Genomic DNA, 19,275 nt, shown 5'->3' on the forward strand with positions numbered 1-19,275 from the left:
ATAAAGAAGATTTGAAACATCTTTGTGCCGCCGGGTTTGTGCACCGAACCTGGAAGCCAAACATCTTTGGGCGTTATTCAGCTCATATCCAAAGAAATCAGCAGAAAAAATATTCTCCTATTGCTGGAGTCATCACGAGTTCGAAGCTGCAGGGTTTCGATCAATCTTCCTCAGGAACTCGGATTATAATATATCTGAAATCAAATGTAAAGACACGCCACAATTCTGATGGTGAAAAAAGTACCTAAATCAAAGAGGTTTTTATGCTCCTCAGGCAGGAAGTTTTTAAAAACATTGTTACTTGTAGTATCAGTTTACAATGTATAACGTGTAGTTTTTTCTGAATGCTTAGGTTTGGGAGGGGCAGTGGGATTTTTTTCCAAACATTTCTTCAGATATAGAACACATTAAATTTGTATGACATACAAGTTATCATTAGTATAAGACCTTTTTTCTTTCTTTCTTTCTTTCTGTTTTTCAATGACCGGCTTTTCTGGTCTGCCTTTGACATCAGACGTCGTCGGTACACAGTGTCCTCATTTCCTGCCTGAGGAGCAAAAAAACCTTTTTGATTTAGGTGCTTTTTTTCACCATGAGAATTGTGGCACGTCTTTACATTTGATTTCAGATATATTATAATCCGAGTTCCTGAGGAAGATTGATTGAAACCCTGCAGAGTCGAACTCGTGATGACTCCAGCAATAGGAGAATATTTTTTTTTTGCTGCCTTCTTTGGATACAAGCTGAATAACACCCAAAGAAGTTTGGCTGCTGGGTTCGGTGCACAAACCCTGTGGCACAAAGATAAGTGTGCCTTTATTTAAACATACTACTACTACTACTACTTAGCATTTCTATAGCGCTGCCAGGGTTACGCAGCGCTGTACAAGTTTAAACATGGGGAAGGACAGTCCCTGCTCAAGAGAGCTTACAATCTAAAGGTAAAAACTATGTAGTCAGTGTAGGTATCAGGAATGGGAAGGTGGTTAGGCACCAAAAGCAAGGGAGAAGAGATGGGCCTTGAGTAAGGACTTGAAAATGGGCAGGGAGGGCGCATGGCATATGGGCTCAGGAAGTCTGTTCCAGGCATAAGGTGATGCGAGGCAGAAGGGGCGGAGTCTGGAGTTAGCGGTGGTGGAGAAGGGTACAGAAAGGAGTGATTTGTCCTGAGAGCGGAGGTTACGGGTGGGAACATATGGGGAGAGGAGGGTAGAGAGGTAATGGGGGGCTGCAGATTGAGTGCACTTGAAGGTCAATAGGAGAAGCTTGAACTGTATATGGTAGCAGATCGGGAGCCAGTGAAGTGACTTGAGGAGAGGGGTGATATGAGAATATCGGTTCACGCGGTAGATAAGACGTGCGGCGGAATTTTGGACAGATTGAAGGGGGGATAGGTGGCTAAGCGGGAGGCCAGCGAGGAAAAGGTTGCAATAGTCAAGACGAGAGGTAACGAGCGAGTGGACGAGGGTTCGGGTGGTCTGTTCAGAGAGGAATGGGCGAATTTTGCTAATATTATAGAGGAAGAAGCGACAGGTCTTAGCTGTCTGCTGGATATGGGCAGAGAAGGAGAGGGAGGAGTCAAAAATGACTCCGAGATTGCGGGCTGAAGAGACGGGGAGGATGAGGCCATTGTCAACAGAGACGGAAAGTGGGGGAAGAGGAGAAGAGGGGTTGGGTGGAAAGACAAGGAGCTCAGTCTTTGCCATGTTCAGTTTCAGATGCCGGTTGGACATCCAGGCAGCGATGTCTGAAAGGCAGGCCGAAACTTTGACCTGGGTTTCAACTGTGATGTCGGGAGTGGAGAGGTAAAGCTGGGTATCATCAGCATAGAGATGGTACTGGAAACCATGTGATGAGATCAACGAGCCCAGGGAAGAGGTGTATATCGAGAAAAGAAGCGGTCCAAGGACAGATCCTTGAGGGACCCCAACAGAGAGCGGGACGGGGGTGGAAGAAGAGCCATTAGAAAATACTCTGAAGGTGCGTTGGGAAAGATACGAGGAGAACCAGGAGAGGACGGAGCCCTGGAACCCAAATGAGGACAGTGTGTCAAGAAGTAAATTATGATTGACGGTGTCAAAGGCAGCAGATAGGTCGAGGAGGATGAGGATGGAATAGTGACCTTTGGATTTGGCAAGGAACAGGTCATTGCAGACTTTAGAGAGTGCTGTTTCTGTTGAGTGTAGTGGGCGAAAGCCGGATTGAAGCGGGTCGAGGACGGCCTGAGAGAAGAGGAAGTCAAGGCAGCGGCTGTGGACAGCACGTTCAAGTAATTTGGAGAGGAAGGGTAGAAGAGAGATGGGGCGGTAGTTGGAGGGACAGGTGGGGTCAAGTGATGGTTTTTTGAGAAGTAGTGTGACTACAGCGTGCTTGAAAGTGTCAGGGACAGTGGCAGTGGAGAGAGAGAGGTTGAGGATGTGACAGATTGAGGGGTTAACTGTAGGAGAGATGTTGGTAAGCAGATTGGTGGGAATGGGATCAGAGGAACAGGTGGTGCACTTAGAGGAAGAAAGAAGGCGAGCAGTTTCCTCTTCGGTGATCTGAGGGAAGGAGGAGAAGGAGGCCAGGTTAGGTTGGTTGAGGGAGTGGGTTAAGAAGTCACAGGGAGGAGAAGGCTTGGAAGTGAATTCAAGGTTTATCTTCTGCACTTTATCGCGGAAGTAGTCAGCTAGTGATTGAGGAGAGAGAGAGGGGGTGGGTGGGAGCGGAGGGTACTTTAAGTAGGGAGTTGAGGGTGGCGAAGAGGCGACGAGGGTTGGAGCCAAGAGAATTGGTTAATTGAGAATAATATTCCTGTTTGGCAAGGAATAGGGAGGACTGGAAGGAGGATAGCATGAATTTGAAATGGGTGAAGTCTGACAGGGTGCGAGATTTCCTCCAGAGTCGTTCAGCAGAGCGGGTGCAGGAGCGAAGGTAACGGATGCAAGGGGTTAACCAGGGCTGAGGATTAATGCGCTTAGTGGGGCGAGAGACAGATGGTGCTAGGGTATCCAGAGCAGTGGAGAGAATTTCATTGTAGGTAGAGACAGCCGTGTCGACAGATTCGGAAGACGAGATGGAAGGGAAGAGAGTGGAGATGTGAGAGGATAGGGTAGGGGGGTCAACAGCTTGGAGATTCCTGAAGGCAGTGGTTATAGTTGGGCGAGGTTGAGGGGGAGGGTGATGAAGAGTGAGGGTGATTAGGTGATGATCTGAAATAGGAAGGACTGAGGTGCAGAAATTGGAAGGTGAGCAGGAAGAGAAGAGAACGAGGTCGAGACAATGGCCATCACGGTGAGTAGGGGTGGTAGAGCATAGTCGGAGGTTAAAGGAGGATATCAGAGTGAGGAATTTAGAAGCGTAGGAGTTGGATGGGTTGTCAACGTGAATGTTAAAATCACCAAGAATGAGGGATGGAGATGCGGGATCAAGAAAGACGGTGAGCCAGGCGTCGAAGTCAGTAAGGAATGAAGAGAGGGGCTTATCAGGGGGGCGGTAGATGACTGCAACTCTGAGTGGTAATGGGTAGAATAGCCGGATGGAGTGAGCTTCAAAGGACGAGAAGCAGTGAGACTGCGGTAGGAGGAGGGGTTGGAAACTACAGGAGGGCGAGAGAAGTAGCCCAACGCCTCCACCGCGGCCATCTGGGCGGGGAGTGTGGGAGAAGAGATAACCTCCATGACAAAGGGCCGCGACTGAGGCAGAGTCGTCAGGGGAGAGCCAGGTTTCAGTTAGGGCGAGCAGTTGGAGAGAACGAGAGATGAAGAGATCGTGGGTGAAGGGCAGTTTGTTGCAGATCGAGTGGGCATTCCACAGGGCACATGAGAAGGGGAGGGAAGAGGGGGGGAGGAGGGGAATAGAGACGAGGTTGGAGACATCACGGAATCGTTTGCATGGATAGGAGGAGGATAGGTGAGGGGGGCCTGGATTAGGATTAATGTCTCCCGCGGATAGCAGGAGGAGGAGCAAGAGAGTGCGGAGGAGGGTGGGGGAGGTCGAGTGACGAAGGCGACGAAGACGGGGTGCACTTAGGAGGAATGGTGAAGGGTTAATGGTAGGAAGGAGGTGTTGGAGATTAAGGGCTAGGAAGGAGGAGGGGGACAAGAGAGGTGGTGAGGGATGGGGGTGAATAGGGTATTGCCGTAGCGGGCAGGACGGGAGGGAACACAGGTGGGCAATGAGTTCCAGCGGTGGACGGCGGTAAGGGGAGGGGAAAAAGATTAGGAAGGGACAGGGCAAGGAAGAGGATGTGGACAGGGGCCATAGGTAGTGATTGCGGTGTGACAGGTGTAAGTGTAGTGACTGAGGTGAGAAGCAGATAGATAGAGCGAAGAGCCGGAGGCTTGGAATTGGAGGGATTGATGGACTGGAGAGTGGGTAAGTCAGTGGCTGGCAAGTTAGCAGGCAGGCAAGTGAGGCAGTGGCTGCCAAGCTTGCAGGCAGGGTGGAGCAAGCTGGTGCGGATGGACAGGAACGAGTAGGGAGAGGCAGGGGGGCAGGTAAGTCAATGGCTGTCAAGTTAGCAGGCAGGCAAGCAAGTCAATGGTTGACAAGCTAGCAGGTGGGCTGGAGCATACTGATGCAGAAGGACAGGAACCAGCAGGGAGAAACTGGAGAGCAGGTAAGTCAATGGTTGATGAGTTAGCAAGCTAGTAAGCTAGTAGGCAAGCAAGTAAGTCAATGGCTGACAAGCTAGCAGGTGGGCTGGAACAAGCTGGTGCAGATGAACAGGAACGAGCAGGGAGAAGTTGGAGCAAGCAGGCTGGAGCAGATGGACTGAAACAAGCAGGGAGAAGCTGGTTCAGGTGGATTGGAACACGCTGGAGCAGATGTACTGGAGCAGGCAGGCTGGAGCAGGTACTGGAGTAAGCAGGGAGAAGCTGGTTGAGGCAGACTGGAGCAGGTGTACTGGAACAAGCAGGGAGGAGCTGGATCAGGCGGACTGAAACATCTAATAAGACAATAAGATAAAATTCAAACACACTAGCTCTATTGTATATTTAAGTTTTGTTGCATATATTATACTATTTTATACACTCTGTACCATACATTTATTTACTAAAATATCTTTTTGGCAAGTAAATGTATGGTAGAGAGTGTATAAAATTGGCTTTTCCCTTTTGAGAGGTTTTTATACATTATAGCAGGCATAACCGTAAGTACTGTATATGCTATGGTATAACAAATTCATAGGTATGTGCTTTTGAATTATATTTACAGAGCTAGAGCTATGAATGATAAGAATAAGATTTTGAATATATATATAGTTTTGTAAGAATTGAGTGTGTTTTCATGGAGAATATAGGTAGATAGACTTTTTCTGTTTATTATTTGTGATTATTTGTCATGCATTGGATTGGGAGCACAGATTTTGCTCACTTCTCATTGGGAGACTTTCAATGATTAAGAAACTCATTTACCCTTAGGAGTAGGTTTTACCTTTGGGAACTACTCCGTCTCTTGGGTGAGTTAATACTCTGAGAATCTCTCCTTCACACAAACATTTTCTTAAAAAGAATTTTTTTTCTTTTTTTATGTATTAGTTGTAGTGTGTCTCAGGTCTTACTACTTATATTCTCTCTGAATTGTTGCATTACTCTGGTTTGTGTTTTGGATCTGTAGTTTTCATACCAGAGACAGTGTTGGGAATTGTATTTATAGTATTTGCTATTTGTATAAGGCATAGTGCTTAACTCCCATGTGGGAATCTGTAAATTATAGGCCTTACATACTTTTAAAAAAGGCCCTGATTTCTAGATTTACATGGTATACGAATGTCATCAGTGCAGACACATTACAAAGGCGTGCTGAAAAATGGCCTGCGGTAGTGTAGACACATGTTTTGGGAGCACTTAGAATCATTTTTTAGTGCACCTGTAAAAAATGCCTTTTTTTTTCAACTTTTGCTGAAAATGGACATGCGGCAAAATGAAAATTGTGGTCCATGCTTTTTGGATCTGAGACCTTACCGCCAGCCATTGACCTAGCAGTAAAGTCTTATGCAGTAACCAGGTGGTAATGACCTACGCATGTCAAATGCTACTTGGCGCACTTCCGATACACCAGAACCACGCGGTAGCTGAGCGGTAACTCCATTTTGGCGAGCGTTGGGCATGCATAAACACTTATGCAGATTAGTAAAAGGGCACTAAGAAGAGAAGAGGAAACCAATATAATGAGCTATGTAATGCCAAGAACTGTTCTGTAAATTTTATCATTTCAGTTCAAACTGATTTCTCTCTCTATGTCATTATCAAAACAGCTGTCCTAACTTATCTGGAGAGTTACCTGAGTACTGATGCTGAATATCAACACTACCCATATAAATTCCAGTGGCCACTTTATACTCCAATATTCAGCACCACTATCGGGGTATAATCTGGCGCTAAATATCTTGGTATAAATTTAAATGCCATGGTCAGTGTTTGAAGTCAATACTGATTGCAGTGTTTAAATGTTAACCTCAAAAATGATTAAACAACTGCAATATATGTTAAAAGCCCCAAACAATAAACATGGTCTGCTATGTTATCACAATCCCCTGGATTCTACATATGGCACCCAAAGTTACACGCCCAACTTTGGGCATGCTTGCAAAATATGCATACAAATAAATTGGTTAATGAGCTTTGAGCTATAAATAATTGGATGCTGACAACCAATTACTGATGTTAATTGACACTCATTAAAATTTACGTGTGCATCTGGATGCACACTATTCTATAAGGCATTGGGTCTGATTCCATAAAGATTATGCTCCTAAATTTATGAGCATAATTTATGCCCCTAAATTTACGCTGCTAAATTATGAACTTAATCTATTTCGGAGTATAGAGTAAACTTGTAATTTAGGAGTGGAAATTTAGGAGCATAACCTTTATAGAATAAGACCCATGGGGGGGATTCTATATCTGGTGCCTAAAAAATCCACACAGAAAATATTTTCGCCTAAGCATATTCTATAAGCGGCACCTAAATTTAGGCTTGGTATATAGAATACCCTTAATTGATATCCCAGTGCTTACAACTTCGCGGATCCATTTACACCAATGAAAACATGTTGTAAATCCCGGCACAAAATTTAGGCACACTGGACCATATTCTATAACTACACGTGTAACTTTTGGAATGCCCACGAAACACCCATTTCCCTGCCTATAGCTTAAGAGCTGAAGGCATCTGACGTCAAGGAGGACCCTGCAACTCCTGCATGCACTACAACCTGAAGGTGCGCCACGATGACGTGCAACAATCCGTGGACATGCCAAAATGACATGCCAAGAACAGGTGGAGCTACGCACGTAGAGTCCAGCGAGTCAGTCAGGAATGCCATGGCCACACGCGCCGGATGCCCCGTGTGAGATTCCAGAAATGTGAGTGTCCCAGTCCAGATCCCTGTGGCACTCCACTATTCACCCTTTCCTTTCTGAGCACACTACCAGAACCCTCATCCACACTCTTATCACCTACTACTACTACTACTACTTAGCATTTCTATAGCGCTGCTAGGGTTACACAGCGATGTACAAGTTTAAACATGGGGAAGGACAGTCCCTGCTCAAGAGAGCTTACAATCTAAAGGTTACAAACTATGTAGTCAGTGTAGGTATCATGAATGGGGAAGGTGGTTAGGCGCCAAAAGCAAGGGAGAAGAGATGGGCTTTGAGTAAGGACTTGAAAATGGGCAGGGAGGGCGCATGGCATATGGGCTCGGGAAGACCTCTGTACAGATCCGCAATTCAAATGAACAGTTGAGTCTAGACCATCAGAGGAGGAGGAAGTGGTCTGCCCACTTCATGTGCTATGAAATCTCTGAGGGGAAGGGAGACAGAAATTCAGGAGAGCAGCTGATGCCGGCGGCTAAGCAGAATTTTGCGAAGGTGGGGAATTGTACACTAATTCTGTGTTGTGCAGTTGCTCAGAATTCACACAGGAGTAACAAGTTCTGGTTTGCATACAGGTGGAACAGACTTGCCTGTGCATAGATGTGAAGTTCTGCTTGCTTAGACTATTGCAACTTGCTTCTCACAGGTCTCCCACTTAGCCATCTCTCTCCTCTTCAATCTGTTCAAAATTCTGCTGCACGACTAATATTCTGCCAGGGTCATTATGCTCATATTAGCCCTCTTCTCAAGTCACTTCACTGGCTTCCTATCCGTTTCCACATACAGTTCAAACTCCTCTTATTGACCTATAAGTGCATTCACTCTGCAGCTCCTCAGTACCCCTCTACTCTCGTCTCTCCCTACATTCCTCCCTGTGAACTCCGTTCACTGGGTAAATCTCTCTTATCCGCACCCTTCTCCTCCACTGCTAACTCCAGACTCCGTTCCTTTTACCTTGCTGCAACATATGCCTGGAATAGACCTCCTGAGCTGGTACGTCAAGCTCCATCTCTGGCCGTCTTCAAATCTAAGCTAAAAGCCCACCTTTTTGATGCTGCTTTTAACTCCTAACCCTTATTCACTTGTTCAGAACCCTTATTTTATTATCCTCACTTTAATATTCCCTTATCTCTTGTTTGTCCTGTTTGTCTGTCCTAATTACAGTAGATTGTAAGCTCTGTCGAGCAGGGACTGTCTCTTCATGTTCAAGTGTACAGCGCTGCATACGTCTAGTAGTGCTTTAGTAATGATAAGCAGTAAGTAGTAGTATTCACCCTCCTCCATTGAGAAAAATGGCCATTTGCCCCTGAAATTTGCTTTCTGTCCAATAATCAATTCCTAATGCACAGAAGGACATTGCCTCCTATCCCATGACTTTTTAATTTTCTCAGGAGTCTGTCATGAGGAGTGAAAAGTTTTCTGAAAAGTTAGATACACTACATCAACCGGCTCACCATTATCCACTTATTTATTCACGCCTTCAAAGAAATGAAGTAGATTGGTGAGGCAAGACTTCCTTTGACTGAACCCATGCTGACTCTGTCCCATTAAACTATGTTTGTCTACATGTTCCATAATTTTATCCTTTATAATAGTTTTCACGATTTTGCCTGGCACTGAAGTCAGGCTTACCAGTCTATAATTTCCTGGATCACCCCTGAAACCCTTTTTTAAAAATCAGTTACATTAGCCACCCTCCAATCTTTACGTACTTTTGACGATTTCAAGAACAGGTTACAGATCACTAACAGAAGTTCAGCAATTTCATGTCTGAGTTCTTTCAGTACCCTGGATCAACTGGTCCAAGAACCAATAAGAGGGGGAGCTAGCCCTTAGTGGAATGCAGGGCATGGTATAGATGTAATGGTGTTGGATCCACTGGGAAAAAGTGATCATAAAATGATCAAATCTGACCTGATATCTGGAGTGACGTCACTAAGGAAATGTACTTTAGCAGCATTTAATTTTCGAAAGGGCTTCTATAACAAAATGAGGAAAATGGTTAAAAAGAAGCTAAAAGGGTTGGCCACAAAAGTTAGGACTTTAAAGCAGGTATGGATGTTGTTTAAAAATACCATCTTGGAAGCCCAGACCAGATGTATTCCATGTATTAACAAAGGTGGAAAGAAGAGCAAACGACAGCCAGAATACCACATATCAAGAAGATAAGTACAAAGTAACAGTTACAGTTTATTATACTTATTATACCACTTAAAGTTTTTAATAAAAACATCAGTGAAGTGTACAAAGATAAAAAGTCAAAAATATAACATTAAAAAGAAATATAATATAGATAGAAAAGAAACTTAGAATCAAAATTCAAACATCACTGCAGATATCTAAGGCCTCAACCTTCTCTACAAAAGATAAGATATAATATATGTAATTAATGCAAATATTTACAGAGTCCACAGCATGAATAACATAAAATAAAAGCACAGAATATGGACTTAACAGCAAAAACTAAAAGAATGACAAGAGGTCAGACCAAAATAGAGAAGCAGGACATAGTAACACTTAAGAAAAAAAACAACATCATGAAAATCACAAGATTCAGTTATGCAAAAGTAGTCCAGGACTCCCAGTCCATAACGTGGGCCCCAACCTGAAGCCCTGTAAGCCAAAGATGAGATAGAGCTGATAGTCAAGTATGAGCTGGTAGCCAAAGATAAGAAACTATAGCCCCCCATGTATAACATCTCTTGTATACATACCCTACCATGCTGGGAGAAGGGACGGAGTAAAAGGAAGGAAGGGGGTGATGAGGGTGGGGTGGGAAGGTGTTGGGGATAAAACAGAAAGTGTTGATGATGGTTGATGTTATTTTATAACTGTTAACTGTATCAGGATATTGGCTTTTTGAAGCACCCAGTTGACAAATGTTGCTTATGTATTTTGCCATCAATAAAAAGATTGAAACATACATACCCTACTACCCTAATCCCAACCTGCACATGCTCACCCACCCACATTCCATTCAACTGCACCCACACCAAAACATACCTCCACAGCCTCCGCCTACACCATCTTCCCTATCCAAACACCCTCCCCACCTTCACCTACCTGTTCAACCCCACCGCACACAGGAGCTCTGATAACACAGATGCTCATGTCTTTCAGTAAGGCAATGAGAGTTATCCTGAAGGTGTGACATTAAAGAAAGAAAAACATGTGGGCAAACAATAGAGGAAAAAAAAATCATTAGATGTTAAGGGTCCTTGTGGATCAGAAGAGACAAAACCTCATGGCTTAAGTTGAAGCAGAAAAAACATAAAGCAGTTAAGAGGCAAAACTATAGTCCAGGTAGTTGGGATATAATTAAATAAAAACACCTTTATTGGTTGTTCCCCAAAACAAAGCAGGTTAGTGAAAGCAATAAAAGTAGTTCACACAAAAACAAAGTACCAGAAAATGTTTTCATCTTTATTCCTTCTTTGTACACTGTCTTTATCTTTTTATTTGAAAAGTTAAGTGGTATAATAAGTATAATAAACTGTAACTGTAACTTTGTAGTTACCTGCTTGATATGTGGTATTCTGGCAGTCGTTTGCTCTTCTTTCCACCTTTGTTATTACGTGGAATACATCTGGTCTAGGCTTCCACGATGGTATTTTTAAACAACGTCCACGCCTGTTTTTTTTTTTTTATTTAAATCTCTTTATTATTATACATTTTATACAAGCATATCACTTGCAAAAGAAAAATTCCACTATGGTAATAATTCTAAGGGAAATTATCTGTACACAGATTAAATAATTCTATAGTTTCATATAAGTCCACTACCAGAGTCCAATAATCCTGAAAAGGAGAGAAAGGAAAATAATCTTTACATCAAATTGAGTTTCAGACAGGTTTCTATTCGGTTTTTTTCTTATATAAGAGCTCTTCTAGCTGTTATAAAGGAGGACAATTGGTCAGGATCAAAATATACATATTTCACTGACTGGTAGGAAATTAAACATTTGCATGGGTATTTAAGATAAAATGTTGCTCCCATTTGGAGTACCTCCTGTTTCAGTTGCAATAATTTTTTCCGTCGCCTTTGCGTTTCCCTCGCTAGATCTGGAAAAACACGAGTTTGCAAACCACGAAAAGTTTTATCTTTCTTCTGAAAGAATTTTTTTAAAATCCAGATCTTGTCAGAGGGTAATGCTACTGTTGCCAACAAAGTAGTAGCTGTTATTTGCTCTGTGTCTGACATTTCGAGCAGAGTGAACCATCAAGTGGTTGATCATTTTGAATATTATTCCTTTGTTGATTGTCCAAAACCCTCACAGGAATATAAAACACCTGTGAAAAGGGTGGTATATCTTTGTCTTCTATTTCTAATATTTCTTTAAAGTAATTTTTCAACATTTCTCTAGGTGAAATTAAAGGTTGTCGCGGGAAATTAATAAAACGGAGATTATTACTTCTAGAGGTGTTCTCCAACATTTCTGATTTTCTCCTCAAATTGATCAAATCTTTAAGCATTGTTGATTGCAAAGTCTGTGACTCTGAGGAGACTTTTTCCTATTTCACCATGTCTTCTTTAACAGCTTTCACCTCATTTTCTATTTTTTTTTAAATTTCCCATCTAACACCACAACTTCATTGGATATTTTTCTCATTTGGGGGCATAAAGTCTTCCCCATTTCTGCAATTAACAGCCACAGATTATCTAAAGTCACTTCTTGTGGTTTTTGAAAAAGTTTTGCAAATGCTAAAGCCTCACTCTCTTCCTGTGAAACATGTCTCTCACCTCCCAACGTCTCTCTCTCGTCTCCTCCTGCATGTGGGACATCAGGGAGCTAGTTGTAAAAACTCCTATCTTCTCTGTTAAGGCTACAACTGCTTCCCGTCCATGCCCGCCCTGAAGCACTTCGGTATTCAGGGCTGAGGACACTGCCAACAGAGAGCTGCTTCCCACAGGCTGTGGGGGAGGGGCCCTTCTGTCAGGGCTCATGGAGACTTCCAGTTCAGGGTTCAGCCCTAGGTCTCGTGTCCCGGGCTGAACCAGCGAACCGCTCACCGACGACCTAACTGCCAAAATTTGAGCTCTCTGAAGGTAAGAATCAATCAAGCCTGATGAGACTAAAGGTCTTTGCTGCTGGGATGCAGTAGCAGCTGCTCTGTCTCGTCTCTTCGGCATTCTCAGGAAATAACTTTAGTTTAAAGTGAAAACCACAGGAGCTCAGAAAAACAGGTCTGACTCAGTCAGCGGCCATCTTGGACTCCATCCATGCCTGTTTAAAGTCCTAACTTTTGCAGCCAACCCTTTTAGCTTCTTTTTAACCATTTTCCTCATATATAACATCTCTTATCCTATATAATAATTTGCACCTCCAACGTTCTATGTCTGGATGCCTAGGTTCGTAACAACCATAACCACTCATTGCCCTGCCCTCACGTCAAAACGTAATGACGTCAGAGGGCGGAACAGTGAGAGGGAAGGGAAGCCAGCACCAGCCACCCATAGAACGTTCAGATACAAATCGAGGGGAGGAGAGAATCGTGAGGGGAGGGCAGGGCAGAGGAGAATGGATGGGATGGGAGGACAGTAGAGGAGAGAATCGTGGGACACAGATGGCAGGGCAGGGAAGGGGAGAATCGCTGGACATGGAGGGGAGGGAAGAATTGCTGGACATGGAGGCATAGGCGCCGACTCCGTGGGTGCTGTGGGTGCTGGAGCACTACTACTACTACTTAACATTTCTAGAGCGCTATTAGGGTTACGCAGCGCTGTACAAATTAACAAGGAAGGACGGTCCCTGCTTAAAGGAGCTTACAATCTAAAGGACAAAATGTCAAGTTGGGGCAGTCTAGATTTCCTGAGTAGAGGTGTAGTGGTTAGGTGCCGAAGGCGACATTGAAGAGGTGGGTTTTGAGCAATGATTTGAAGATGGGCAGGGAGGGGGCCTGGCGTATGGGCTCAGGGAGTTTGTTCCATGCATGGGGTGAGGCGAGGCAGAAAGGGCGGAGCCTGGAGTTGACGGTGGTGGAGAAGGGTACTGAAAGGAGGGATTTGTCTTGAGAGCGGAGGTTATGGGTAGGAACGTAAGGGGAGATGAGGCTTGAGAGGTAAGGAGGGGCTGCAGATCGAGCACCCCCAATGTTTGACCCGGCCGAAGTCCCGGAACTGTTAAATTCTGGGCGGCATGCAGGAAGGCGAGGGGCAGGCGGAGGACTGGGAGAAGAGGGTGGGCAGCACAGGTCGGGCTGCCACTCAGAGGAGAGGAGGAGGAGAGAGAGGGAGGGAGGGAGGCGGGGGGCCTTGAACTCAGAGGAGAGGGGGGCCTGGAACTCGTAGGGGAGGAGACGGAGGGAAGGGGCATGGAACTCGGAGGAGAGCCTGGTGGGAGGGAGGGGAGGGAGGGGGCATGGAACTCGGAGCCCATATGCCGCACGTGTTAATGAGCACAGTGTCAAACTTGGAATGGCTGCGAGGCAGAAACTCGCGCCACAACTGGCATTGACATCCAGACTCCTGCGCTGCTCAAACTTCATCGTAACCAGCAGGGTGACGGGAAGTGGGTGAGCGCGGAACTCGCACCACAACTCGCCTTCTAATGGTTCCCTTAAAAACATAATCGCCATTACATGATAACCTTCCTAGCGCCCATTTTATTTGTGTGAGAAATGGGCCTTTTTTACTAGTATACTTATAAGACTAATATACAGATTGAATAGATATACTAGTGTTTCAACTCATCTAAACAAACTGAACTGGCTTCCCATAGCAGGAAAACTTAGGCTCAAAGCTGCTTGTTTAGTTTTTCAAATCTTACAGTGCTTCACGTCTGAACTGCTGACTAAGACCACTTCGCTATATCTGGTCAAGTCTAACAGATTGAAACAACAACTAATGCTAGCATCACCATTTCAAAAAACAAATTGAAATCAGAAGATTTTCAGCTCTCTATTCCCCGTACTTGGAAATAAAATATGGAACTCTCTACCTGTTTCCATCAGAACAGAAAACAGCTACCTCAGCTTCAGGAAGAGGCTAAAAACCTTTCTCTTCTCAAAGACTGCTTCATAATAATCCATCATGACTTCGACTTCCTAGTATCATCCATTTTCCTTTCCTTTAATGTTTTTAGTCTCGTGCATTACACCAGTGGTCTCTAATGTTTCTCATACCTCACACTAACACTATCTGCTTTTGTCTCACCTAGAATGTAAACCGCACTGAACCCTGGAAAGGAGATATTAGCGATATACAAGAATTGAATTGAATTTTGTCATAGAAGCTCTTTCGAAAATTAAATGCTGCTACAGAACATTTCCTTAGTGACTTCACTCCAGATATCAGCTCAAGACCAGGGGTTGGTTTATACTTCTTGGGAATCTCCTTACTCATGCAATCTTTTGGGGTACCACTGGCTCCCATATTTCTCCTTATTTCTCAGGGGTCTCAGTCTGAGATCTCCAGACTCAAACACACTGTCAAGGCCCTCCATAAAATTAGTTCATATAGCAATACCTTGGAATGCAGTATTGGCAATGACAAGCTTGGCCTGGAATTTTAGGAAAAAATATTCAAACTTTCCACATAAAGCAACTCTTGCAGGTGCTGTATCCAAACACAAGAGAGTCCCTGGTTGACAGCTTACAATCTATGCAAGACAAACATAACAAAGTGATTAGGGAGTCTGCTTTATTGTGAGAATGATAAACAACATTTATTTATGTGGATTTTGCTCACACCTTTTTCAGTAGGAGCCATTCAGGTATACTAGGAATTTCTCTGTCCTAGGAGGGCTCACAATCTAAATTTGTACCTGAGGCAATGGAGGGTTAAGTGACTTGCCCAAGATCACACAGAGCAGCAGTAGGACTTGAACTGGCCACCTCTGGATTTCAAGACTGGTGCTCTAACCACTAGGCCACCCCTCCACAGATATTAAATGGGTCAAAAGAGTTAAAAGTGGTCTCAAAAAGGTGGGCTTTTAAAAACCCTGAATATGGCAGTCAGTAAAGCTGTTTCCCAGGCTGCACTCTGCCTCACCTTCTCCTTCAAACTCCTGTACAGGAAGACCCCAGGCTCCTATAGACAGGATATGTCATTCAGTCTTCCAAAAGCAATGGAGGACACATCCACTGATCAGTGAGTGGCAGGCAGGTCCCAGCCTTCCTCACCTCATACAGTAATTCACAGTTGGACTAGGAGCAGGGGGGTCTAGAATCTTCCTCATCATGAAAATCAGGGGAAGATTTGAATGTCCTGCTACAGTGAAGTCATAGAATTAGATTTTTAGTTTACCTTGGAATTCTAAACTTGTTTCATGTTAATTGAGTTTTTTTATGGCATCAGCTTAATTTGTGGGGGAATGATCTGGAACACAATTCCACCACTTATATTTAGACTCCAATGCAGCAGGGGCATTCTGCTCTATCCCCTCCCTTCCAAGCAGCCTGCAGGAAAGAGGAGGGGAGATGGTGAGCCTGGAGCAGAGCAAAGAATAATCACTACTTCCTAATCCAGCCCCTCTTCTTCTGTTGCTCCTGGCCCACCCAAGACTCTCCTGGCTCCACAGTTCCACTTCTTTTTTATTTACAAATTAAACCCTGGGCATCATCTGTAGGTAAAATGGCAATGACAATTCATGAAGATTGTTCTAAAAGGAGTGGAGGAGTGGCCTAGTGGTTAGGGTGGTGGACTTTGGTTCTGGGGAACTGAGTTCAATTCCCATTTCAGGCACAGGCAGCTCCTTATGACTCTGGGCAAGTCACTTAACCCTCCATTGAGCCTGCCATGAGTGGGAAAGCATAGGGTAGTAATGTAACAAAAAAAATGTATGCTTTAATGTAGGATACATTGACAAGATTTGCAATGTGAGGAAGTAAAAGTTGGAAGTGCTACTTATGGTGGCTTGTTAAATTTGACAGGTTACTTTAAGAGACCTGCCAAACTTAGGGCTTGATAACCTAAGCTTTTTTTTCTTCTTATAGATAGTATTTGGGAGAAATCCTGAGGAAATCAGACCCATAAAGGGTCAGTACTAATCCTTAACCAGACTAACCAAGAACATGTCATATGAAAAGGTTTGGATTGTGCCCAAAGCATTGGTAATATCTAAGCATATATTTTTGTTTAATATTTTGTACAGTGCTACAAAACAGCCACCTGGCAAAACCCATGAAAATGTACATAGTAAGGCTACAGATGAAACTTTATTGGGAGAACTTGAGAAGATAGCCGAAATGTTCCCTGACTGCACCTATGCTAATTGTAAAGCTCTGAGTGAGGAGGTGAGAATATTTGTGTTTATATGCCATTTAATTACTTTTTGGGTAATTCCAGGGTAATGATATCTCTTGAGAAAATAAGACTGACAGGATAGAGATGCGTAGAAATATAAAAATGGTCTTGTTAGGTGTTGCTAATATCCTACTGTGCTAGCCATAGCTTGGTTGCCTGATCTATAAGGGGGTAATTCTACAATTGAGTGCCTCCATTTAGACGTCCTAAGGCTGTGCAGTAGGTGCCTGTTCTATAATAGAACCTAGGTACTATTATAGAATACTCGTGTGTAGCGCTATAGAAATGATAAGTAGTAGTAGTGTAACTTATCAGCACATCTAACATTTTGGAGCCTATGCATACACTAGTCATTTCGCTGGCATAAGTGCAGACACTTAAAAGCGGCAGGGAGGAGCATAACTTACAGAATAAGTGGTAGCACTGCTTATGTCCTGCCCACGCTGTACTCTTGTGTACCCCACCTTCTTACAAATGCATGCTATGCAAGGTAGTCATGTTTTTACGGAATAGGCAATGTACTAGCATATACATACATAAGTGTTCTGCCCCCACAGTTGTGTGTGCATGTTTACATCTGTTTTGTATTTGTTGTTGCAGCATGTAAGCCACATTAGCAGTAACTTCCTGGTGGAACATGTAATCTCTGCTTTGATAGGTCAAATGTTGCATGTGACCCATTCCCTCCAGTCAATGGGAGATCTGCCAGGTTCAGGCTTTATACCAAAGTACATGCTCTGACCCTATTAGTTAATCCACAGCCCCTTAGCCTTATGGCTGTTCTTTGCATCCCTCCCTTTATGGCAGATTTCTCCATCTTACTATTATTACTGATCATTTCTATAGCACTACTAGATGTGCATAGTGCTGTACACATTATATGCAGGTGCTTTCTATGTCCCTGGTAGGTTCACAACCGAAGATGGCTTTTGTACCTGGGGTAATAGAGGGTTAAGTGACTTGCCCAGGGTCATAAGGAGCTGTAGTGGGAATTGAACCAGTTCCCCAGGATCTCAGCCCACTGCACTAACCATTAGGCTGGGCCTAGAAGCAGGTAGTCCACGGCTTCTCTCTCTCTCTCCCTCCCTCTTTCTCACATTCTGGAAATGCATCCTCCTTTTATCTGAAGCCTAATACCTTTCTCTCACTGAAGCTCAATGTACATCCATTAAGTCAGTCAATAACCCTTTCTCATTGTCTTCAATGTCCATCTCTTTATTCTCTCAGCCAATTGATCACCATCCATTTGCAAAGTACTTATCCTGCCAGAGCAGAACTCTTGTTTCAACTACCATATTTTTACATGTAGACCCCTGAATTCTATAGAAGTCACTAAAAATTGCACACACAAATTTGGGCGCATGCCCAATTTGCGGGCACAATTTAATGAGCTAATTAGTGCCAATAATTGGCTTGTTAACAACTAGTTATCAGCACTAATTAGATTTAATTGAAATATAGATGCTTAAATTTAGATGCAAGTTCAAAATGGGGGTGCAGAAATGGGAGGGTCATAGGTGGAATAGGGGCATTCCTAACATTTACGAGTGGCATTATAAAATGATATGCGCGTAATTTAGGTGTGTACATTTGCAACTGTATCAGTTGGTGCAAATGGTCACACCTAAAGTTAGCCACACTTCCCAGGTGTAAGCACTATTCTATAAACCATGCCTTACTTCAACTGCAGTTTATAGAATAGCACTTTTTTTGGCACCATATGTAGAATTAACTCCATTACTTGCCCACGTGTATACTGTACACAGACGTATAAGTCTAGATTCAGTAAATGGGGCTGAAAATTGGTGCCAAAAAAATCAACGCTCAATGCTCTTCTATAATTGGTACTCAAAGGTGAGCACCCATTATAAAATAGCACCCGAATTTGGGTGCCAGGACTTACACCTGCTGAAACCAGGCACATAACCCCAGTATTCTATAACACTGTGTGCAAATTTTAGGAACACCCCCTCACCCGCCCTTGCACCTACAATGGTTGCGTGATATAGGATTTGGGTGCACATTGTTACAGAATAGCATGTAGCAAGATGTGCATGCAAATTCAAATTGGTGCCAATTCATACCCAATTATTGTGCACTAATTGGCTCATTTGTCTATTTAATTGGATGGACATCATGCATCAGTCCCCAATTTTGGACACAATATCTAGAATCTGGGGGATAACATGCACAAATTGCATGTCTATATAAAAATAAACTGGTATAATGCACCCATGCATACAACGAGTGCTATACCAGTTCATTTTTCTCAGAAGCGCTAATTGCAAAGTTAACATATTTGTTTTTAAGGGCTTTTCTTTTTAGGTTCTTGCATGCATTATTAGTGTATGAAACCTACAAAAAAAACTAAAAAAAAAAGTAATTTTGCAATTAGTACATCTAAGTAAAAATGCACTGGTATAACACGTGCTGAATAACAATGCTGTTTATATTGTTACCCTGTTAAAATCTTCATAGTTTCACAGTAGCTTGAAGTAAATCATACAACAAAATACAGCATAGGCAGTTTCAGTTCACAGAGGAGATATGCTGCAGACTAACTCTTACAGACCCAATGGGGAGAGAAAGGGGGTTCAACTAACCCAACATGCACAGAGAACAAGGCAAGCCAACAGAAAAAGTCTCATAAGACACAGGGAACTGGGC

The 19,275-nt window shown here is 43.5% G+C and overlaps 1 protein-coding gene across 1 annotated transcript in view; it reads left to right on the plus strand.

The window, feature by feature from the left end:
- The window catches only part of LOC115462209 (probable ATP-dependent RNA helicase DDX60), a 368,606-nt gene that overhangs the window by 228,249 nt on the left and 121,082 nt on the right, over positions 1-19,275 (plus strand). The window contains exon 28 of the mRNA XM_030192223.1: positions 16,457-16,598. Within this exon, the coding sequence (XP_030048083.1) occupies positions 16,457-16,598 (142 nt within the window). The remainder of the gene's footprint in view (positions 1-16,456; positions 16,599-19,275) is intronic.

The sequence above is a fragment of the Microcaecilia unicolor genome, chromosome 2, assembly GCF_901765095.1.
Source record: "Microcaecilia unicolor chromosome 2, aMicUni1.1, whole genome shotgun sequence".
Taxonomy (NCBI): domain Eukaryota; kingdom Metazoa; phylum Chordata; class Amphibia; order Gymnophiona; family Siphonopidae; genus Microcaecilia; species Microcaecilia unicolor.